Source organism: Microtus pennsylvanicus, chromosome 3, assembly GCF_037038515.1.
Source record: "Microtus pennsylvanicus isolate mMicPen1 chromosome 3, mMicPen1.hap1, whole genome shotgun sequence".
In the NCBI taxonomy this organism is placed as follows: Eukaryota; Metazoa; Chordata; class Mammalia; order Rodentia; family Cricetidae; genus Microtus; species Microtus pennsylvanicus.
The window spans coordinates 14,133,356-14,155,099 of NC_134581.1; the positions used below are offsets into that span (position 1 = coordinate 14,133,356).

At 42.9% G+C, this 21,744-nt stretch overlaps 1 protein-coding gene and 1 non-coding gene across 8 annotated transcripts in view; both read left to right on the top strand.

Moving 5' to 3' along the window:
• The first annotated feature begins 2,051 nt into the window (after positions 1-2,051).
• LOC142847441 (small nucleolar RNA SNORA43) lies at positions 2,052-2,183 on the top strand. Its single transcript, XR_012910195.1, has one exon. It is a non-coding gene; the product is annotated as a small nucleolar RNA SNORA43 (small nucleolar RNA).
• Positions 2,184-12,537: 10,354 nt separating this feature from the next.
• The window catches only part of Dhx30 (DExH-box helicase 30), a 30,198-nt gene continuing 20,991 nt past the window's right edge, over positions 12,538-21,744 (top strand). The window contains exons 1-5 of one of the 7 annotated variants that reach the window (XM_075964458.1): positions 12,761-12,826; positions 13,394-13,472; positions 14,731-14,825; positions 17,893-18,012; positions 20,569-20,664. In XM_075964458.1, coding sequence (XP_075820573.1) covers positions 17,985-18,012; positions 20,569-20,664 — 124 coding nt within the window. In that variant the 5' untranslated portion in view covers positions 12,761-12,826; positions 13,394-13,472; positions 14,731-14,825; positions 17,893-17,984. Of the gene's footprint in view, positions 12,827-13,039; positions 13,281-13,393; positions 13,508-14,730; positions 14,826-17,892; positions 18,013-20,568; positions 20,665-21,744 lie in introns of those variants that run through there. The other 6 variants (XM_075964457.1, XM_075964461.1, XM_075964459.1 and 3 more) reach the window with 6 other exon arrangements.

Here is a 21,744-nt window from a genome sequence, read left to right on the forward strand (position 1 = left end):
TGGGGCTGCATCTCTCATTCACAAATGGAACTATATTGCTTCCCCAGCTTTCAGCTAAGGTCAAGTGCATAGCCAAATGTTGTCTAGATAAGATGGTCACTGAGTGCCCTGAATGAATGAAATAAGCATTAAAATTTAAACCTGTTTATTTAGAATGGATATTTTTTTCTCTTTTCTTTTTGGTTTGTTGAAAAAGGGTTTCTCTGTATAGTCTTGGCTGTCCTGGAACTTGTTCTGTAGCCCAGATTGGCCACAAACTCAGAGATCTGCCTGTCTTTGCCTCCTGATTGTTGGAATTAAAAGTGTGCACCACCACCACCACCACCACAGATATTATTGTTCTTAAGAATAAGTATCATTGTGTTACCCTGGACTGGCTCAAATTCCTGGACCCAAGTGATCCTCTCACCTTGGCCTTTGAGTAGCTGATATACAACTATAGACAAATTACTACTGTGTCTTGTTCATAAATACCTGGTTTTTTGTTGTGTATTTGTTAGTTGTGTTTTAGTTAGGGTTTCTATTACTGTAAAGAGACACCATGACTATGGTAACCTTTTGTTTTGTTTTGTTTTTCTTTTTGTTGTTGTTCTTACACCTGTAAGACTGACCAAGATCAAAAACACTGATGACAACTTATGCTGGAGAGGTTGTGGGGAAAAGGGAACACTTCCTCAAGACCCAGTAATACCACTTTTGGGTATATATCCAAAGGATGCTCAATCATGCCACAAGGACATGTGCTCAACTATGTTCATAGCAGCTTTGTTTGTCATAGCCAGAACCTGGAAATAACCTAAAAGCCCCTTGACCGAAAAATGGATAAGTAAAATGTAACACATTTACACAATGGAGTACTACACAGCAGAAAAAAATAACGACAGCTTGAGTGAGGTAACCCAGATACAGAAAGACAATTATCACATGTACTCACTCATAGGTGGTTTTTTAACATAAAGCAAAGAAAATCAGCCTACAAACCACAATCCCAGAGAATTTAGACAACAATGCGGACACTAAGAGAGACATACATAAATCTAATCCACATGGGAAGTAGAAAGTATAAAAAGACAAGATCTCCTGAGTAAATTGGGAGCATGGGGCCCTTATGGTAGGGTTGAAAAGTGGAGAGGAGAGGCAGGGAGGGGAGGAGAGAAAAATGTAGAGCTCAATAAATATCAATAAAATAAGACTTATTTATTATGTATACAGTGTTCTGCCTGCATGTATGCCTGTACACCAGAAGGAGGCACCAGATCTCATTACAGATGGTTGTAAGCCATCATGTGGTTGGTTGCTAGGAATTGAACTCAGAACCTCCAAGTTCCTAACCTCTGAGCCATCTCTCCAGCCCTCTTGTTTGTTTTTCAAGACAGGGTTTCTCTGTGTAACTGCACTGGCTGTCCTGGAACTCACTTTGTAGACCAGGCTGGCCGCAATCTCACAGAGATCTGCCTGCCTCTGCCTCCCGAGTGATGGGATTTAAGATACATGTCACTAGGCCTGGCAAGGCAATTGCTCTTAATTACTGAGCCATCTCTCCAGTCCACTAAGTGTGTTTAAAATGAAAACGGGGGTTGGTGATATTGTTCAGTGGCACAGTGTTTGCTGAGCATGCATTAAGCCTTATGCTTGATCCACAGTGACATAAGTAAATGAATAAATAAATAAATCCCCTTGGCTGGGGAGATGTTTTAGTGGGCTTCCAAAGTGGGGTTCCAAAGTCCAAAGTGCAAGGACTTCAGTTCAAATCTACAGAACTCATGTAAACCAAACCGCAGGAGCACACAGCATCTGTGAACCCAGTGCTCCTTAGGTGAGGAGCACTGATGAGACCCAGGGAGATGGCTCAATGGGTAAAAGTACTTGTCACACAAGCCTGATGACCTGAGTTCAGTCACTGGAACCTACATGAAAATGGAAAAGCCAACCCCACAATTAGTTTTCTAACCTCCACAGTGTGCTGTGGCAGGTGCAGCCCTCAATCAAACATCACATATGCATACCACCGTAAATAGTGTTTGAAAACACAAAAAGGCCGCCTTCCAGATGCTGTCCCGGATCTGTCAGCACCACAGGCACAGCTGCTGGGCTGTGTCTATGACACTGGGGCAAAGAGCAAGTGTCTATTTCTATACCCAGTGTTCAGAAGCCAGTCAGCACTAAGAATGGGCCTGACATTTCAGATGGTGGGGGCACACATGGTGTCACATGTTTTTAATTCCAGCACCAGGGAGATAGAAGATGTATCACATCCTACTCTGTTTGGGTTCTGGAACACTGACTAGGGGCAAGGAAGGAATGAAGAAAGAGAGACACACAGATTTAGGTGCAGTTCTGCTTTTCAGTGTTTTGAGGCAGGGTCTCACTGGGGATCCTGCCTATTTACAGGGATATGCCTGCCTTTGCCCCGCAAGTGCAGAGTCATCTCTCCAGTACCATCTTCCTGATTTGTTCCTTGAGACAGCGTCTCTCACTGTAGCCCAAGCTGGCCTCAAACTTGTAGCAACTGAGTGCTGAAACACTTCCACACTCTGAACATTTCATCTATTTTCTCTAAAAGCCCCCACGTTTATTCAACCCGATGGCCACAGTGAACTATTGCAGTCTTAGCATTTACTTGGTAGTGTGTTCCAACGTTCTCGTCATTTAGCAGTAGGCACACCTTTTCTTGAGTGGGAGCACTTCACACCTCCTTCCTCGCATTTATCACCTTCCTTTGGCCTCACACTTTCTCAGCTTTTCTACTAGACACTAAGCCTCCTGAGGCCAGGGTTCTCATAGTCTGGATACCTGCCTGTAAATAACAACCTCTCAAAAACAAAGCAAAACAAAACCGGGATTTGTTTGAGAGAAGTGTGCTCTCATGTAGAACAAACTGGTCTAACTAAGCAGTTGTGGCAGGCCTCAACTTTGTAACTTTGTAAGTGTTGCAATTACAGGTGTGTGCCTAACAGGGTGGGTCTGTGTGTTGGGGGAACTTGTTTGTACCCTTTGCTCTGGGAACACCAGAAGAGTCCAACCTCACTTTGGAGGTGGAGTTCGCTTTTAGCGGGCCAGTGTGGATCATAGAGTATTTTTGTAGTTGTTGTTGTTTTTTGAGACAGGGTTTCTCTGTAGCTTTGGAGCCTGCCCTGGCACTAGCTCTTGTAGACCAGGCTGGGCTCGAACTCACAGAGAGCTGCCTGTCTTTGCCTCCCGAGTGTCGTGCGCCGCCACCACTGCCCGGCGACTATGGAGCTTCTTGATGGACTCAGACGGAGAGAGTAGGGCAAGAAAGAGAAGAGGAGGAGAGGAAAGTATGCTTGGGCTCTTCGACTGGGTAATGGGGAGAGGCAGTGTTCCTGTCTCCATCGCTCCGCGGATCTCTCAGTTTTATTCTCTAATATTTACTTCCGAGTTTTTTTTTAAATATTTATTTATTTATTATGTATACAATATTCTGTCTGTGTGTATGCCTGCAGGCCAGAAGAGGGCACCAGACCTCTTTACAGATGGTTGTGAGCCACCATGTGGTTGCTGGGAACTGAACTCAGGACCTTTGGAAGAGCAGGCAATGCTCTTAACCTCTGAGCCATCTCTCCAGCCCCTTACTTCCGAGTTTTATTATTTAATAAAATGAAAAAAGAAATCATAAGCCGGGCGGTGGTGGCGCACGCCTTTAATCCCAGCACTCGGGAGGCAGAGGCAGGCGGATCTCTGTGAGTTCGAGACCAGCCTGGTCTACAAGAGCTAGTTCCAGGACAGGCTCCAAAACCACAGAGAAACCCTGTCTCGAAAAACCACAAAAAAAAAAAAAAAAGAAATCATAATATCTGTCATCCAATGTATGGCGACATCATGTGGTGACTTTTTTATTTTATTTTTTTAGAAGAAGAAGAAGAAGAAGAAGAAGAAGAAGAAGAAGAAGAAGAAGAAGAAGAAGAAGAAGAAGAAGAAGAAGAAGAAGAAACAGCAGCAGCAGCTAATTCAGAATGCATAAAGTGATCAGGCCTTTAGAGACAAGATCAGCATCCATAGATGAATAGATCTAAAATACAGTTAATTTTGGATCTCATACTCATGATGATACTTGGATAGAAGTACTTGGTGATTTCCAAAAACTTTAATAAAAATAAAAAGGTCAGAAATTTTAATTGTGGTAAACAAGGTCATCTAAAAAGAAATTGTAGACAAGGCTTTCTTAGAAACAATGTTTTTTTTTCTAGAGATAATCCAAACAGAAGGTCCCAGCAGAACTCTGGAGAATGCAGAAAGCATAGTAAAGACTGACATTATACTAATGAATGCAAATCAACAAAGAACGGGCAAGATAACCCTTTGCCATCAGGAAATGCCTTAGGAAGTCTATCACTGTCCCCAATGTCAAATATGGTTCAATCATTACCTGTCAGTATGGGGAAGACTCCTCCACAGAGCAATTGAAGGACCTAATGCCAGCCAGGCAGTGGTAGTGCAAGCCTTTAATCCCAGCACTCAGGAGGATGAGGTAGGCTGATCTCTGTGAATTAGAGGCCAGCCTGGTCTACAGAGCAAGATCCAGGACAGCTAGGACTGTTCTACAGAAAGATCCTGTCTCAGAAACAAACAAATTAAATAAACACAGAAAGTACAAATCAGGAGAGATCAACTATGACCTTGCAATGATTTTCAAAAATTGCTAGGAGAGCTGGGCAGTGTTGGCGCGCGCCTTTAATCCCAGCATTCTGGAGGCAGAGGCAGGTGGATTTCAATGAGCTCAAGGTAAGCCTGGTCTACAAAATGAGTTCCAGGATAGTCAAATCTGTTACACAGAGAGACCCTGTCCAAAAAAAAAAAAAAAACAAAGACACAACAAAACAAAAACAAATTGCTAGGGCTGGAGCGATGGCTCAGAGGTTAAGAACACTGACTGTTCTTCCAGAGGTCCTGAGTTCAATTCCCAGCAACCACATGGTGGCTCACAACCATCTGTAATGAGGTCTGGTGCCCTCTTCTGGCATAGAGGCGTACATGCAGGAGGAACATTGTATACATAATAAATAAATTAAAAAAAAAAACAAGGGCTGGAGAGATGGCTCAGTGGTTAAGAGCATTGCCTGCTCTTCCAAAGGTCCTGAGTTCAATTCCCGACAACCACATGGTGGCTCACAACCATCTGTAAAGAGGTCTGGTGCCCTCTTCTGGCCTGCAGACATGCACACAGACAGAATATTGTATACATAATAAATAAATAAATAAATATTTTTTAAAAATTGCTAGGAGATATCGACTGGCTGTAGCCCACAAATGGACTGACAACTCGAGAACTAAGTAATTTATTTCAAACCTTATAAGGTGATAAGTATTTAAGGAGTCCAAGAAAATTACCAGCTGAGGCTGAGAGCGAATTGGCTTTGGTAGAAAAGAAATTACAGGATGCAAATGTGGATCATCTGTTTGTATTCTGGTTATTTTATCCACCACGAATTCTACAGGAATTCTTATGTAGAGAGAAGATAATATTTTAGAATATTTTGGCCACACAGAGTAAAAAAGTAAAGTCACATGTAGAAAAGATTTCTGAATTGATTCTGAAAGGAAAATTGAGACCTTATCAGTTATCAGGAATAGACCCAGCAGAAATTTTAGTACCTTTTACTAATGCTGAGATTTCCCCATTATGGGCCAAAAATGAACATTGGCAAAGACCTTGCAGTAATTTCTTGGGAGAGATTAGCAACAAATATTCCAAAAGCAAGAGACATCACTTTATAAAAAGAACTAGTTGGATTCTCTCATATTGTGTTAGCAACACCAATTTCTGGAGCCCCTACATTCTATACTGATGGAAATAATACAGGAAAAGCAGATTATAAATCAGGGAAAATAAGTAAAGTGGCTCAAAGCCCAAAGGATCCTTTCTAATGTCAGAATTATATGCTATTCTCATGGTATTATTAGATTTTCAGAACCTCTTATACAGTTACTGGCTCCCAGTATGTAGAAAAAGTTGCTTTACATATTGAAACCACTGAACCTATTCCAAGTAATTCATAATTAATTTTACTATCTACTCAATTACAAAAAATATTGAGTAATAGAAATCATCCCTTGCATATAATATCAGGTCCCTCACAATGTAATGAGGAAATTGATCAGCTTGTAGTGTGAAATGTGCTAGAAGCCTCAGAGTTTCAATAAGAAACACCATGTTGTGCAGGGCAGTGGTGGTGCACGCCTTTAATCCCAGCACTCAGGAGCCAGAGACAGGCAGATCTCTGTGAATTCAAGGCTAGCCTGGTTTACAAGAGCTAGTTCAGGACAGGCTCCCAAAGCTACAGAGAAACCCTGTATTGAAAAACCACAAAAGAAAAAAAAAACCACAAAAGAACGAAAGAACAAAAGAAAGACCATGTTAACAGCAAAAATTCGAAGAAAGATTTTTTTCTATCATTTGGAAACAAGATAAGAAAATTATAAGGAAATGTCCTACTTGTTCTTTGTGTAACCAAACTCTACTTGCTGCAGGAAGTAACCCAAAGGGTACTCAAAAAAATGAAATTTGGCAAATGGATGTGTTCCATTTTGTGGAAATTGTAAAATTAAAATATGTGCACCATACCATAGATACTTATTCAGGAATTTGATGGGCAACTGCTTTGAGTTCTGAAATGGCTAATTCTATAATTGCACATTTATTAGAAGTTATGGCCATCATAGGGATATCTGTACAAATTAAGACAGAAAATGCTCCAGTATATGTCTCTAGAAAATGAAACAGTTTTCAATATTACAAAATAATGCATATTAAAAGTATACCACACAATCCTACAGGATAAATAGTTATAGAATGATTTAATTGTACTTTACAAGGTATGCTTTATAAACAAAAAGGGGTAATAAAGTCACCCAGAGATAGATTGCACAATGCTCTATAGACTTTAAAATTTTTAAATGATAATAAGAATGAAATGATAATTGTGGAGAGACATTGGGTAATGGAAAAATCCTGCTCAACTGATCCACCCTGTATACTTCGAAGTTGTGTTGACTTCATAATGGAAACCGGAGTATATGTTGTTGGGGAAGAGGTATGACTTTTATTTCCATAGGAGAAAAGTTATTTATAACATCTAAACTGATAAAAGATTAGATATGAATGAGAGAGACCTCTTGATTAGGAGAGGCGTCAGGTCATCAAACAGTGTGACCATTTGACCTGCCAAAAGGAGAAACTCCCCAAAGTTAAGGTTGGAGCAAGGTTTAGTTTTTGTCTTTGTCCTTCCAGAATAAAAGCATCCAACTAAGGAATCTGAAGACCACCGGACAAATGAGACACTTGAAGGACATCCAAAGAATTTGCTCCAAGAGAAGGAGCAAATTGGTCTAATTGTATAGCACATTTCCAATAAGATAATATCTCATAAACCTTCCCACATGTTTGGCTCTAACTGTTCTCTATAGACATATTTGGCAAATGATCGTTTTGTAGTCCCAATTAAATTAAAAATTAAAGATGGCTTTGAAATTGGGAGTGGCTCTTTCCTTTTCTAAACCTAAGAATGCTTGTTAAAGGAAAATTCAAAATCTCTGTCTCATGTCAGAAGACCCTCCTAGTATGGAACAGAAGAAAAACCAAAGTTAAGGGACTATTCTATTGTCACTAATCTCATAATCAATCCTCTGGTTTTATTTTTGACTCTTTAAAACTTTTCTTAAGGTATAAATATTATCTTAAAATTTATAAAATTTATGTATATATGTATTTTTAAACCATATATTGTGATATTAATGGTCATATAGGGTACTGTTTCCAGAAATAAGCTTCATCTAGCTTCCTGTATGTGATTTCAGGCTTGAGTCTGAGCAGGTAGCTAGAAACTAAGTTTGCGTACTCCAGATGTATTTAATAGATTGTGCCTCAGTATCTGCTGCATATGATATTTAAAATGTTTTGTTTCAGCCGGGCGGTGGTGGCGCACGCCTTTAATCCCAGCACTCGGGAGGCAGAGGCAGGCGGATCTCTGTGTGTTCGAGACCAGCCTGGTCTAAAGAGCTAGTTCCAGGACAGGCTTCAAAGCCACAGAGAAACCCTGTCTCGAAAAACCAAAAAAAAAAAAATGTTTTGTTTCCTTCAATGAATCATGATCCTTCCTAACGGTGACCATTGAAGTCTCCAAAAGAATATTGGGGTCCCACGATGATGAACCCACCTGGACTGTGTTAACACCACTATGCTGACAATCACCACTCAAAGATCAGTTTTAAACCACAGTTTTAAAGGACAACTTCAAAGCAGTTAGCTAAGATGGTCCAGCCTCATAGGCTACTCCAGCCAAGACTTCAGCTAAGCCTTGCACTCTCAAATCACACCAAGAGTCGATAATAGCTAGTTCTTCCAGAACTTGATCTTATCTCGGTTTTTTTCAGGGTCCCCCAAAGATGCTGTTGCCTCCACCCCAAGACTGCAGGAAATATATATATTTATTTATTTATTTTCTTCGAGACAGGGTTTCTCTGTAGTTTTGGAGCCTGTCCTAGAATTAGCTCTTGTAGACCAGGCTGGTCTCAAACTTGTAGAGATCTGCCTGCCTCTGCCTCCCAAGTGCTGTCATTAAAGGCACATACCACCACTGCCTGGCTGTGCAGGAAATATTTTTAAGAACACTCTGTCCACATTACCACGAGATGAGATGGGTGGGTTTTGGTCATTCAACGGATTCTTCTCATTGTTTGAGGGGTTGGACACAAGTTGTTATTGGTCATGGTCAGGAAAGAAACTAAGCAAGGGAAGTTAGATTCAGTGATTTCTTTCTGAAAAGAAAAAAAGTGGGCTATAGGAATGATAGGATAAAAGGGTAGGTTATTGTATTGACTTTAAAAAGCAACAATTAATCTCAAACATTTTAATTTGGTATGGATTTTTGTATACTGATACAAATTCAAGTTTATCTTTGTTAGAACATACTCTTTATATGTTTCTACTCTTGTTTATGATATTCTTGTAGCTGGGTGGTGGTGGCGTACACCATTAATCCTAGCACTCATGAGGGAGAGGCAGGAGGATCACTTTAAGTTTGAGGCCAGCCTCGTCTTCAAGAGCTAGTTCCAGGACAGATAGGGCTGTTACACAGAGAAACCTTGTCTCAGAAAAACAGAAAACAAACAAACAAAAAATTCTTGTATACTAATACAAATATAAGGCTATTTTTGTTATATTGTATTATGTGTTTCTATTTCTTATTAAAGACATTATACCTATGTAGTTCATTTAAAAATGCAATGCAAAGTTATAATCCTAGAAAACTATTTAGGATAATAAAAAAATACAGGTTAGCCAAGCATGGTGGCACACACTTTTAATCCCAGCATTCAGGAGGCTGAGACAAGTGGATCTTTGAGTTTAAGGCCTGCCTGGTCTACAGAGTGAGTTCCAGGACAGGACAGCCAATTATAAACATAGAAGCCCTGTATTAAAAAACCAAAACCAGGGGCTGGAGAGATGGCTCAGTGGTTGAGAGCACTGACTGCTCTTCCAGAGGTCCTGAGTTCAATTCCCAGCAACCATATGGTGGCTCACAGCCATCTATAATGAGACCTGGCGCCCCCTTCTGGCTTGCGGGCACATATGGAAGGAATGTTGTACACATAATAAATAAATAAATATTAAAAAAAAACAAACCAAAACCAAAAAACAATTTAGTAGTTAGTCATCTATAACAATCAAACTTATAGTCACTTTAGGCATATTTTCTTTTTTTTTGTTAATATTTGTTTATTATGTATTCACTATTCTGTCTGTATGTAGGCCAGAAGAGGGCACCAGACCTCATTACAGATGGTTGTGAGCTGCCATGTGGTTGCCGGGAATTGAACTCAGGACCTTTGGAAGAACAGGCAATGCTCCCAACCACTGAGCCATCTCTCCAGCCCGGCATATTTTCAAGGTCAATCAGAGACATTTTTTAAATAGATGGTCTCCAAACACCTACAGAATATGGCATTTTAATATTTTATAACAGAAGTCTCCTTGCAGCATCAATTTACTCCAAAATCAGATGATGAATATCGAAAAACCTTCAGGGGAGTTTGCTTTCATTTGTGGACAAAGAAACTGCCCATGCTTGACTGTTGAGAGTATGTTGTTCAAATTGGACAGGTAGGACATAAAAGGCAACTGCTGGACTTTGCCAAGACAAGGGAGGGCAGTCCTTCAAAATTCCTGCTTCACAGAAAAATCTGTCAGATATTCTAGGCCTGTAGGGTGAAGATGGATTCCCTAACATTGTAGAGGAAACTTGGGTGACTCTCCAGGCAGTTAGCTACCTCGGTCATTTCTAGTTTTGGAAGTTGTTTGCTCTTCATTTCCTGTTACTCAGGTAATATATCCTTCTCGGGTCTGTGATTGGATTGAAGATAGATAATTATAGTTACAGTTTCCCTTAGTCATGATAGAAAGCAAATTAGGACTCATCAAGAGAGGTAATAGAGTATTTTCTCTGATTTGCCAAATACAAATAGACTGGACATTGTAAATTTTTTTTCAAGACAGGGTTTCTCTGTAGCCTATCTTAGAACTTGCTCTGTAGACCAGGCTGGCCTTGAACTCACAGAGATCCACCTGCCTCTGTCTCCTGAGTGCTGTGATTAAAGGCGTGTGCCACCACCCCCCAGAGTGAATGCAATTCTTATTGCATATAGATTCATTTTGTTAAAGTTAATTTCTTTCCTTTCTCTTTAGACAATACCTGATAATTGCTCTTATTGTACATAGTTTTACTATGTTAGAGAGTTGAAACCCTTTTTTTATTTAGACAAAAAGAGGGAATGTAGAGGGGGGATTTTTTTGTGTGTGTGTGTGGATTGCTCCGAGATCACCAAGAGTCAACCTCGGTTCAGAGGGCAGAGTCCATGTTCAGGTAGCCAGAGTGGACCATAGTTTCCTGGTGGACTCAGGGGAAGACAGAAGGACACACAGAGCAGAAAAAGGAGGAGCTGAGAGAGTGCTTAGACTCTTTGCGGGAAGTGGGGAGAGGAAGGAGTTCCTCCGTGGCTCTCTCAGGTTTATTTCCTCAATATTTACTCCCAAGTTTTATTATTTAATAAAACGAAAAAAGAAATTGCAGTATCTGTGTAGGGATTTTTCTTTTGTTCCCAAGAAGTAATTCTTTGAATGAAAAAAAAAATCATGATTCACTCCAACTCCTAGCCTTCTGTGCAATGTAGAGAAAATAACAACCATGTGCTTTCCTTCCTTGCTATCTTCTTTGAGATGGGGTCTACCTATGCACCTTTGACTGCCTAGAACTATTCAGATCAGATATCCAAGTGCCTTGGCCTCCCGAGTGCTGGGATTAAAAGCATGTACCACCCTTGGTCTACACAGTGAGTTCTAGGATAGCCAATGGTACACAGAGAAATCCTGCATCAAAAACCAAAGCAAAACAAAACAAAGAAGCATGCACCACCATGCCATTCTTACTTTGCAATCCAGGTTAGCTTCCAACTCCCTATCCTTTGCCCCAGCTTCTGAAATAGCTGAAGTCATCTGTTCCGTGGCACCCAGCTAATATCATATTTAAATGGCAGCACAAAAAATAGTATAGGTTATTTGGCTGGAAATATGGCTCAGAAGTTGTGAACACTGTCTTGATTATTTTTATTTTGTCAATTCGACACAAAGTAGAGTCACCTGGGTAGAGAGAACCACAATTGAGAAACTGCCCCACCAGACTGGCTTGTGGGCATTTTCTTGAATGATTGATGTGGGCGAGGTGGAGGTTGGGGGAGCTCCCCTGGGGAAGTCATGAGAAGATAGTAAGCAATGATTTCTCCATGGTTTTTGCTCCAGTTCCTGACTTGACTTCCATCAGTGACAGATTGTGACGCACTAAGAAGAAATAAACATCCATCCCGAAGTTGGTTTTGGCCATAGTATTTTATCACAGATGCTATGTAGAATAGAAAACCCAAGATAAGGGCGAACCCACAACAGCCTGTAACTCCAGCTTCAAGGGATCTGACTTCATGTTACCTTGAACATACCAACATGCAGGAAAGAATAGTTTTTGTTTGTTTGTTTGTTTTAATTACGAGTTATAGTACTAGTTCTCCAAATATCACGAAAGGTCACACCATGAAATACTGTCTCCCGGCTGTGAACTACTGACCAACGCCACTGAGTTTCCAGTGAATACATGCTTCGTCCTGTTCAGACAAGAAACGGGGAGATCTCCTTTCTCCTTCTCTCACTCCTGACAGGCGATGTGGTTTGGGCTCCCAGTCGTCCCTCACCCCCACCGCCATAAGCTAGCAGTAAGCGCTACCTTGTCCTTTGCCTGTCATAGTTTACGGCTCTGTGAGGCGAAATCGCTCACCTCCCTAAAAGTGCAGAAGGCCAAGGGGGCAGACCCAGGAGAGAAAAGGCACAACTCAGAGCGGCCCCTGGGGATGGCGACAGAGATGGCCATCAGTCCCCAGTCCCCGCCGGCTCCCACGGAACAGGCCGCGCGCGTCCCCGGCCACTCTGCCGGAAGTCCCGCCTGCACCCGGGACTACAGCGCGCGCCCTCCGGCCAGTGCTCGGATACAGTGTCACACTGGCCATCTCGCACCGTGAGCTCAGGAACACTACAGACAGCCCAGGCAGCCAAACGCCTCGCGAGCTCCTACGAAGCGGCATCCCTCCCAGAAGGGCAGGCCAAAGGCACAGGCCGAGCCTCGTCGGGGCCGCAGGCGGAACTTCCGCCTTGGGACCCGGAAGGGACCGCGCCGTCACTGGTGGGAGTTGTAGTCCGCCCGTGGTTGGGGGGGCCCCGCGGCTCATGCGCCGTGCACCGAGGCTTGTTTCACATCTGTAACAACAGGTGAATTGGGCTTTTTATTCTACCCTTTCGTGCCCCTTGAAGCAGCCTGCCACGGTCAGGGGTGGTCGGCGCGAGGAGGGGTCCCGGGTCCGGCCGGCGGCCAGGAGGAAAGTGGGAAGGAGGAGCTGGCCAGCCTGAGGAGCAGGCCGGGCATCCTAGGCCTGCCCGGGAAGCCGGCCCGGCCGAGCCGTGGACAGTCAGGCCTCGGCCTGCGGTTGCCATGGAGCCGGGGCGGGGCGGGGGCCAGACCGGTCTGCCGGGGCGGGCCTCGCTGCCAGGGGCTTTGCGGAGGCCGATGGAGAGGCAGCTTTATTGGCGCGACGACGCCTTCACCTCAGGGGATGCTCCGTTTTCCCTAGGCTGGGCCTGGAGGAAGTCTCCGGAGTGCCCCTAGACCTTTGTCTGCCCCTCCTCCCACTGTGCGATCTGGACCGTTCCTCCAAAGGGAGGCCTGGTGCATTTTTTTACTCCTTTGGTTTGCCCCGTTTTGCACCGACCTTGTCACTGGGGGAGGCTAAGGGGTGAGATGTTCTTTGTTTGCTGGTGGTGACTTGTCCCATTTTGCAGGGGAAGACCTAATGCATGTTGGGTCCTTTGTTTGCAGTGAAGTGGAGTCCCAGGGGTCCTCAGAACCCTCAAGCCAAGGGTATGGCGTCAACACGCTTTCTAGATATTCCTTGTGTAAGCAACTTTGGTCATTTAATTGCGGCTTTCCAATGCAGAGAATGTTCACCTTACAACCCCAGTTCATGGGTGTTTGCCGTGCACTGTAGCAGGTAGAATGCAGCATTTCAGTTGCAAGGTCTCAAGTTGTTTTGGATGCAGCCTACTGGTCAGTGCGAAATTATACATTATCTGATAATTTCACTTGCAGTTTCTTGGACGGCAGTGACTCCACTGCCATGTGCCATGCTCAGAGTCTTGACATTTCCAGGAGGGAAGACTCTTTCCTGATTTTATATATACATATGTTTATATGTATATATAAAATTTAGATTCATGATAATGCTTTTAACTTGTGCATTTATGTATTCTTTGCCAAAGTTTATATCTATGTAGGCCTAGCCTACCTGACCCCCAAGGGTAGTAACTTCCCATGTATTTTAATTTATGAAGCTATAGTCCAGAGTTTTATCAGCTTTTGGACCCCACTTGTCCTCTCAAAAATGAAACTGATACATACAGAATACGGGCTGATATGTTAGAAGAGTAGTGTAATATGAACATGTAAAACCATGGGGTCAGAATTCTTAAATACAGATTTTTCATTCCGTCCTGATGCTATGGGATCCAGGGTAAGTTTTATTGTGTTTCAGTTTCCTTCCCCAGGAAAGAACATTCTTCACAGGATAGTTGCAGGGGATATATGAAGTAATGTCTATGGACTTCCTTTGTAAACTGGAATTAAGATTTCAGTGTTTGAGATTACCATGATTGTAGTTTTCCCAGTCTGGAAGTGCCATTTTAGATAGATTACTATTATAGCCATTATGGAATTAGAAAAGGGAAGAGGGTTTGCTCTGGGCTTGGAGATAATGTTCTTAGCATTTTCTTATAGATGCTCTGTGGGGCAATTCACATTTTGTGGGTCCAGAATAGGTCCAGGACCTCTTGACTGAGGCCATTGTATCAAAAACGTGTTAAAGTTAGTAAATTGAGCCGGGCGGTGGTGGCGCACGCCTTTAATCCCAGCACTCGGGAGGCAGAGGCGGGCGGATCTCTGTGAGTTCGAGACCAGCCTGGTCTATAAGAGCTAGTTCCAGGACAAGCTCCAAAACCACAGAGAAACCCTGTCTCGAAAAACCAAAAAAAAAAAAAAAGTTAGTAAATTGATTTCTATGATTGGTACAGTTTGGCCTCCCAGTGGGGACTGCACTGCAGTGACCTTACATTGTATTTTCCAGGAGGAGGCCCAGCCTCGTGATGAGGAATAGCAAGGAAAGAACTCAGCTCCAGTTCAAAAGCCTAGAAAATCTGAGTCCCTCGCTGCTTCTGTAAGGTAAGGTGACTTAGCCCTGCTTATAGTATGGTTGTGGGTATTTTGCTTAGCCTCACTGTAATGTGTGTGGGTTAACTGCATTTATGATCCTCTTAGGACTACTGTTCATAATTTGTCATTATGCAACCTATGTGCTGGCTTGGAGCCATCATAGTCTCTCAGAGGTTTCAACAGACTAGAATTTTTGTATCTCTATAAATTATATTAGACAGAATCAACTGTTTTAAAAAAATATCACCATAGTACAAGGGAAGTACGTTTATTTTGGATCTCTGTGAGATGTCCTAGAACATAATAAAGTTAGGTTTTTGTTTTTTGTTTTTCAAGACAGGGTTTCCCTGTGTAGCCCGGGCTATTCTGAAACTCCCTCTGTAGACCAGGCTAGCCTCGAACTCACTGAGGTTTGCCTGCCTCTGCCTCCCAAGTGTTGAAATTAAAGGCGTGCGCCGCCACCACCTGGCATGAGATGTTTTAATATTTCAGTCTCATAGTTTTTGAGGTGAAAACAGGAAAGACTGTAGTATATGGAACTTGGTTGACAAAGAGAGAATCCAAAAACTTTTTTTTTAAAGATTTATTTATTATGTATACAACATTCTTCCTCCATGTATGCCTGCAAGCCAGAGGAGGGCGCCAGATCTCAGTACAGATGGTTATGAGCCACCATGTGGTTGCTGGGAATTGAACTCAGGTCCTCTGGAAGAGCAGGCAGTGCTCTTAACCTCTGAGCCATCTCTCCAGCCCCCAAAAACTTTTTAAAAGCAATGCTCAGCTGGGCATGGTAAGTCATGTCTGTAATTCCAGCACTGCGGAGCTTCCTTTGACTGCAAGTTTCAGTCTGGGCTACAGAGTGAGACTTTGTCTCAAAAATCTCTAGCAACTAACATTAAAACAAAACCCAAGTCTGCTTACATGCAGAGTAACTTAAAAATTCTTAGAAAGAAAATATTGTTTCTGGGCTGCAGTTAAATTTAATGGTGTATCTATTGTTCAGCATGCACACGACCTTGTGTACAATTCCCAATACAATTCCCTCCCCCAAAAAGAAAAGGTAATTAAAGCATTCAGGCGCCTTTTGGTTTTTTTTTTTTTTTTTTTTTGGTTTTTCGAGACAAGGTTTCTCTGTGGTTTTGGAGTCTGTCCTGGAACTAGCTCTTGCAGACCAGGCTGGTCTCGAACTCACAGAGATCTGCCTGCCTCTGCCTCCCAAGTGCTGGGATTAAAGGTGTGCGCCACCCCCACCCCCCCCACCCCGCTTCAGGCGCCTTTTAAATTATACTCTTTTCATTTGCATGGAAGGTGTTTGTGTGCTGTAGCTTCTTTGAGGAAATGGCATTGTGTTGACACTGTTGGTGTTTTCTCTCTTGAGTGCACCATGTCTTAGTGGCTGAGATTCTCAGCATCCTTGGAGAAGAAGTCATGATATGAATTTGAAAGATCAGGTCTTTTACTTCACACATCCCCACAAGTCGAGAATGAAAGGGAATCACAGGGACATCCTCATTGCCTAGAAATGTTGGACGTTAAACTAATGCGCAAAACATTACGTAGGACTTTTAAAACTAAATCTAGTAAGTGTTACTGGAACTAATTCTAATCCAGGACTACTATTATTAAAAAGATCTCTGCCGGAAGCCAGGTGGAAGGTAGCGCACACCTTTAATCCCAACACTCAGGAGACTTTCTGTGAGTTTGAGGCCAGCCTGGTCTAGAATGTTGAGTTCTAGGACAGCCAGGGCTGTTACACAGAGAAACCCTGTCTCGAAACAAAATAAATAAATTAATTAAAAGATCTCTATGTATGAGTTTGAGTATTTTACAAAACAATATTACTAAATTATAGGTGTTACTTTTTCTAGTAATTGCCAGATAGAGCCCTCAGTTAAATGTATTAATACAAGCCAGGCATGGTGGCAGTCATTGTAATTCCTTCACATGGGAAATGGATACAGGAGGATCAGAGTTCAGAAAATAAAGTAAATGAATAAGAATTAAAGAAAAAATATACTAATTGGTAGACTGTACCAAAACCCCAGGTATGAGGTGCATACACTCAGTACTCAGGGGGCTGAAATAAGAGGTTAGTCTCAGGCCAGCCTGGACTCTATAGTAAAAAACCCTCTCTTGGGGAATGGAAAAGCATCAATCAAGATTTCTGGCTAGTAGCTGTGGTCTGTTGTATTTATAATTTATTATTAGTGTTGCCATTAATAACTATTATTTAGGAAATTTATCATTCATTTCATAGGGACTCCACCATAAAAAAACTTTGTTTTTTGTTTTTTTGTGACAGGTTTCTCTGTGTAGCCCTAGCTGTCCTGGAACCCACTTTGTAGACCAGGCTGGCCTCAAACTCACAGAGATCCACCAGCCTCTGCCTTCTGAGTGCTGTGACTAAAGGCATATGCCACCACTGTCCGGCAAAACATTTTAATTCTGAAACTTTCTTTGGTCACTCTCTGATACTGTCAGCCAACTCTCATTCCAAAGGACGCTATCAGGGTTTCTGAAAGCCCAGTTTGTTCTCAGCCAGTTCACAGTCCTGTTTTCTGATGCCACTTGCTACAGAAAGTCCATAAGGAATTCAGTTTCTTCTTGGAAAGCCACAGAAAATCTGGCAGTGTTGTGGTTGGAAGTGTGTCTGTCCTGACCCCTTCATCACTTTATGCTTAACAGGCTTAGAGAGTTTTAGTCTGGCAGAAAGAAGGGAGCTGTCAGTTAGAAAGCAGCAAGGACAGGCTGTGGCGGGCCTTTGAATTTTTTCTTTCTTTTTTTTTAAATTTATCTATCTATCTATCTATCTATCTATCTATCTATCTATTTATTTATTTATTTTTCTTTTTGGCTTTCTGAGACAGGGTTTCTTCTGTACGGCTCTAACTGTCCTGGAACTCACTCTGTAGACAAGGCTGGCTTTGAACTCAGAGATCCACCTGCCTCTGAGTGCTGGAATTAGAGGTGCCAGCCACCACTACATTGGCATTCTTAAACCTGGGGAACAGCAGTGGGACTCACTAGTTGACAGCTTCATTTCCCTAACTTCTGGATAATGTCTCTGTTCTTGCAGTCTTTGCAGATTCTTGAACCAGGAATAGTAACCAACATTCATGGCCTTTTGACCCTCCTTCTCGGGATTCCGGCTTTCTCTCCTGGCCAGAAATGTTCAGCCTGGACTCATTCAGAAAAGGTAAGAATAAAACAGTTCATATGACTCCACGCCTCTCTTCCCTTTGATTGGCTGCTGTGACCGTGAGCCTGCCCCTGTAGTGTGCAGTTCTCTGACCCTCTGGGGTTATTCCCCAAAACCTCTTCCTTTCCTACATAGCCATAGCTCAGAACTGCTGCTGCCCTTGTGCATGTTTGTTTTCTTCCTCCCACAGTTCCTTTCTGCCAGCCACTGCTTATCAAATCCTGCCTGCTTTTCTCCTTCCTTCCTTCCTTTTTTTTTTTTTTTTTGTATAGCCCTGGCTGTCCTGGGACTCGCTTAGTAGACCAGGCTGTCCTGGAACTCGCTCACTCAGTAGACCAGGCTGTCCTGGAACTCGCTCAGTAGACCAGGCTGTCATGGAACTCACAGAGCTCCTCCTGCCTTTTCCTCCTGAGTGCTGGGATTAAAGGGGTGTGCCACCACTGCCATGTTTTGTCTATCTTTAAATGTTGTACCCTTGAATGTGGGAGGACTCTTTTCAGATAGGAATGGAGAAATTGAGCTAATCATTTCCAGCCGTACCCTCAAGGCAGAGCTGAAAGTAATTCAGAATTCAATCTTAATCTAGAGGAGCCTATAGGCATTTCAGGTTTATGTTTACTGTGAAACCCACACAGCTCTCATACCTTAAAACTTATGAGAGAAGCAGAGCATGATTGAAATATATTGTATAGGGACTGGAGAGATGGCTTAGAGGTTAAGAGCACTGGCTGCTCTTCCAGAGGACCTGGGTTCAATTCCCAGTACCTACAAGGCAGCTCACAACTGTCTCTGTAACTCCATTCTAGGTGATCCGGCTCCCTCACAAGGACAAACCTGCAGGCAGAACACCAATGCACATAAAATAAAAATAAATAAATACTAAAAAAAAGAAATATATTGTATGTAGCCAGGCAGTGGTGGCACGCCTTTAAGCCCAGCACTCAGGAGGCAGAGGCAGGCGGATCTCTGTGAGTTTGAGTCCAGCCTGGTCTACAAAGCTAATTCCAGGACACGCTTCAAAGCTACAGAGAAACCCTGTCTCAAAAAACAAAAACAAAACAGAAAAAAGAAATATATTGTATGAAGTCCTCAAAGAATTGATAAAAAATACTGTATTACAAAAGAAGCCATGGGCAAGTGCGAGTACAGTATTATGACCAGAGAATGTCAGATCACTGGTGCAAGGGGAGATGCTTCAGGCCACCAAGGCAGGCAGCTGGCATGATGCCAAGAACGTGCCAGGAATGTTCTGAGAGAACAGAGTTGCTGAGGCAGTGCATGGGAAGTAGAGCTCCAAGCTGTTGGAGCTGCTTAATTTTACTTCATATATCTCAAAAATTTGGAGCTTAGGGCTGGAGAGATGGCTCAGAGGTTAAGGACACTGACTGTTCTTCCAGAGGTCCTGAGTTCAATTCCCAACAACCACATGGTGGCTCACAACCATCTACAATGAGATCTGGTGCCCTCTTCTGGCCTGCAGTCATATATGGAGGTGGCACACTGTATTGTATACATAATAAATAAAATAAAAAAAATTTGGATCTTCTTTTTTTTGATTTTTCGAGACAGGGTTTCTCCGTAGCTTTTTGGTTTCTGTCCTGGAACTAGCTCTTGTAGACCAGGCTGGCCTCGAACTCACAGAGATCCGCCTGCCTCTGCCTCCCGAGTGCTGGGATTAAAAGCATGTGCCACCACCACCGGGCAGTACATTGTTTTTTTAATTGAGCTGGATCTTCTTATAAAGGTAATTTGTGGCCAGGTGTGGTGGTGCACACCTTTATTCCTAGTACTCAAGAGGCAGGCATGGGTAGATCTCTGATTTTGAGGCCAGTATGGTCTACAGAGCAAATTTCAGGACAGCCAAACTCTATGCAAAGAAACCCAGTCTTGGGCTGGAGAGATGGCTCAGTGGTTAAGAGCTTCCAGAGGTCCTGAGTTCAATTCCCAGCAACCACATGGTGGCTCACAACCATCTAATGAGATCTGGTGCCCTCTTCTGGCCTGCAGCTATACATACAGACAGAACACTGTATACATAATAAATAAATAAATCTTAAAAAAAAAAAAGAAACCCAGTCTTAACGTGCCCGCCCCCAAAAAGACTGACATAGACGACTAAAGCAAAGCAAGCAGGATGTTTATTAAGATTCACAGAGAGGCCAGATGTGATGACATAGACCTGTGACTCCAGCTAGCACTTGGGCCCAAGAACTCAGTTATCTTTGGTTCAGTGAGTTCAAGGACAGTCTGGTCTGTTAGATTTGCTGTCTCAGAAAACTAAACAAAGCAACCATAAACTTTATAAGATTAGATGAAGAAATAGTTTGGGGCCTTCTGGAGACTCGAAAAAGATCTCTACAAGGATATCTCTGGTGTCTATATGAGTCAGTTACTGTTTAATTGTGTGGCATTGTTGCCCTGCTCCTCAGAACCTGTGGTTGGCGCTCCAGTATTGCCCTGAGCTCCACTTGCGTTCTTAGGGTGAATTATCTCAGTCTTATGCACTGTGAGGGGTGAGAACATGTCACCCTGAAGTGTTTTCTTTTTCCCCAGATCGGACCCAGCACAGGCAGCGTCAATGCAAACTTCCCCCACCCCGCCTTCCACCCATGTGTGTCAACCCTGCTCCTGGAGGGACCATCTCTCGAGGTAAGGGAGGAGGAGTCTTGCCTCCAGCAACGGCTTGGTCCAAGAAAATCAGTGGGTAGGTGGGTGGCAGTCGAAACCTTGTACCAGGGACATGTGCTTCTCAAAAATGAGCCTGGAAGGTGGGCTTAGCAGAACTGATGGGCCCAAGTGAGGATGTACTTACAGTAGGTTTTTTATGATCCTTGGTTGTGTGACTTCGACCCTATATTCTCCTTGGGCCTCCACGTGTGGCCTAAAAGAAATGTTAGGATAAGTTGAGTTGTTAAAGCACCAACATGGAGAAGCTTCAGAGAGAGCAAATGCTTGAAGCAGGGTCAGAACAAAACACTGACTCAGCTTGGTACACTCCATCTTAGATGCTTAGATGCTATCTTCCCCAGTACCTAAAAGCTCTTTGCTGATGTTAACGTCTACCTGACAATCCTTTGGCGAGATGGCCTATCTTTTTGATGAGGAAGAATATCTAAATACCCAGATGAATGATGGGTCACCGCAGGTGAATGTATACCTAGGGACAGAGACAGTAGTCAGTGCACATGTATTTTTTTTATTATTTACGCTTATGTGCATTGGTGTTTTGCCTATATGTATGTCTGTGTGAGGGTGTCAGAGTTACAAACAGTTTTAGCTGTCATGTGGGTGCTGGGAATTGAACCTTGGGCCTCTGGAAGAGCGGTTAATGCTCTTAACCATTGAGCTATCTCTCCAGCCCCGAGCACACAAATCTTTACCTTCCCTCAGAGGTAAGTCTTTTTTTTTCATTTGCCAAGCCCAGCATTCCTGGGTCTTTGTATCGTGACAGATGTGCTTTTATGCCTTGGCTGCTTGTGCATCTGTCTAGTGGAGAGAACAGTATTGCAGGCCATGGAGGTTTTGCACCTCCAAATGGGTCTGCCTAGTCTAGTTTCTGTAAAGTAGTTTGAAGGTTAAGAACTTAGGACTGGTGTGGGGAGCAGGTTCTGTGGCCCTGATGCTGCCATCTCCAGTGTTCTGCCCTCCACTCTGCCATGGCCCTGACTTTCGACAGCAGCATAGCATAAATACACACTTCCAGCCCTGTGACCACCTGACTTAGGTTTT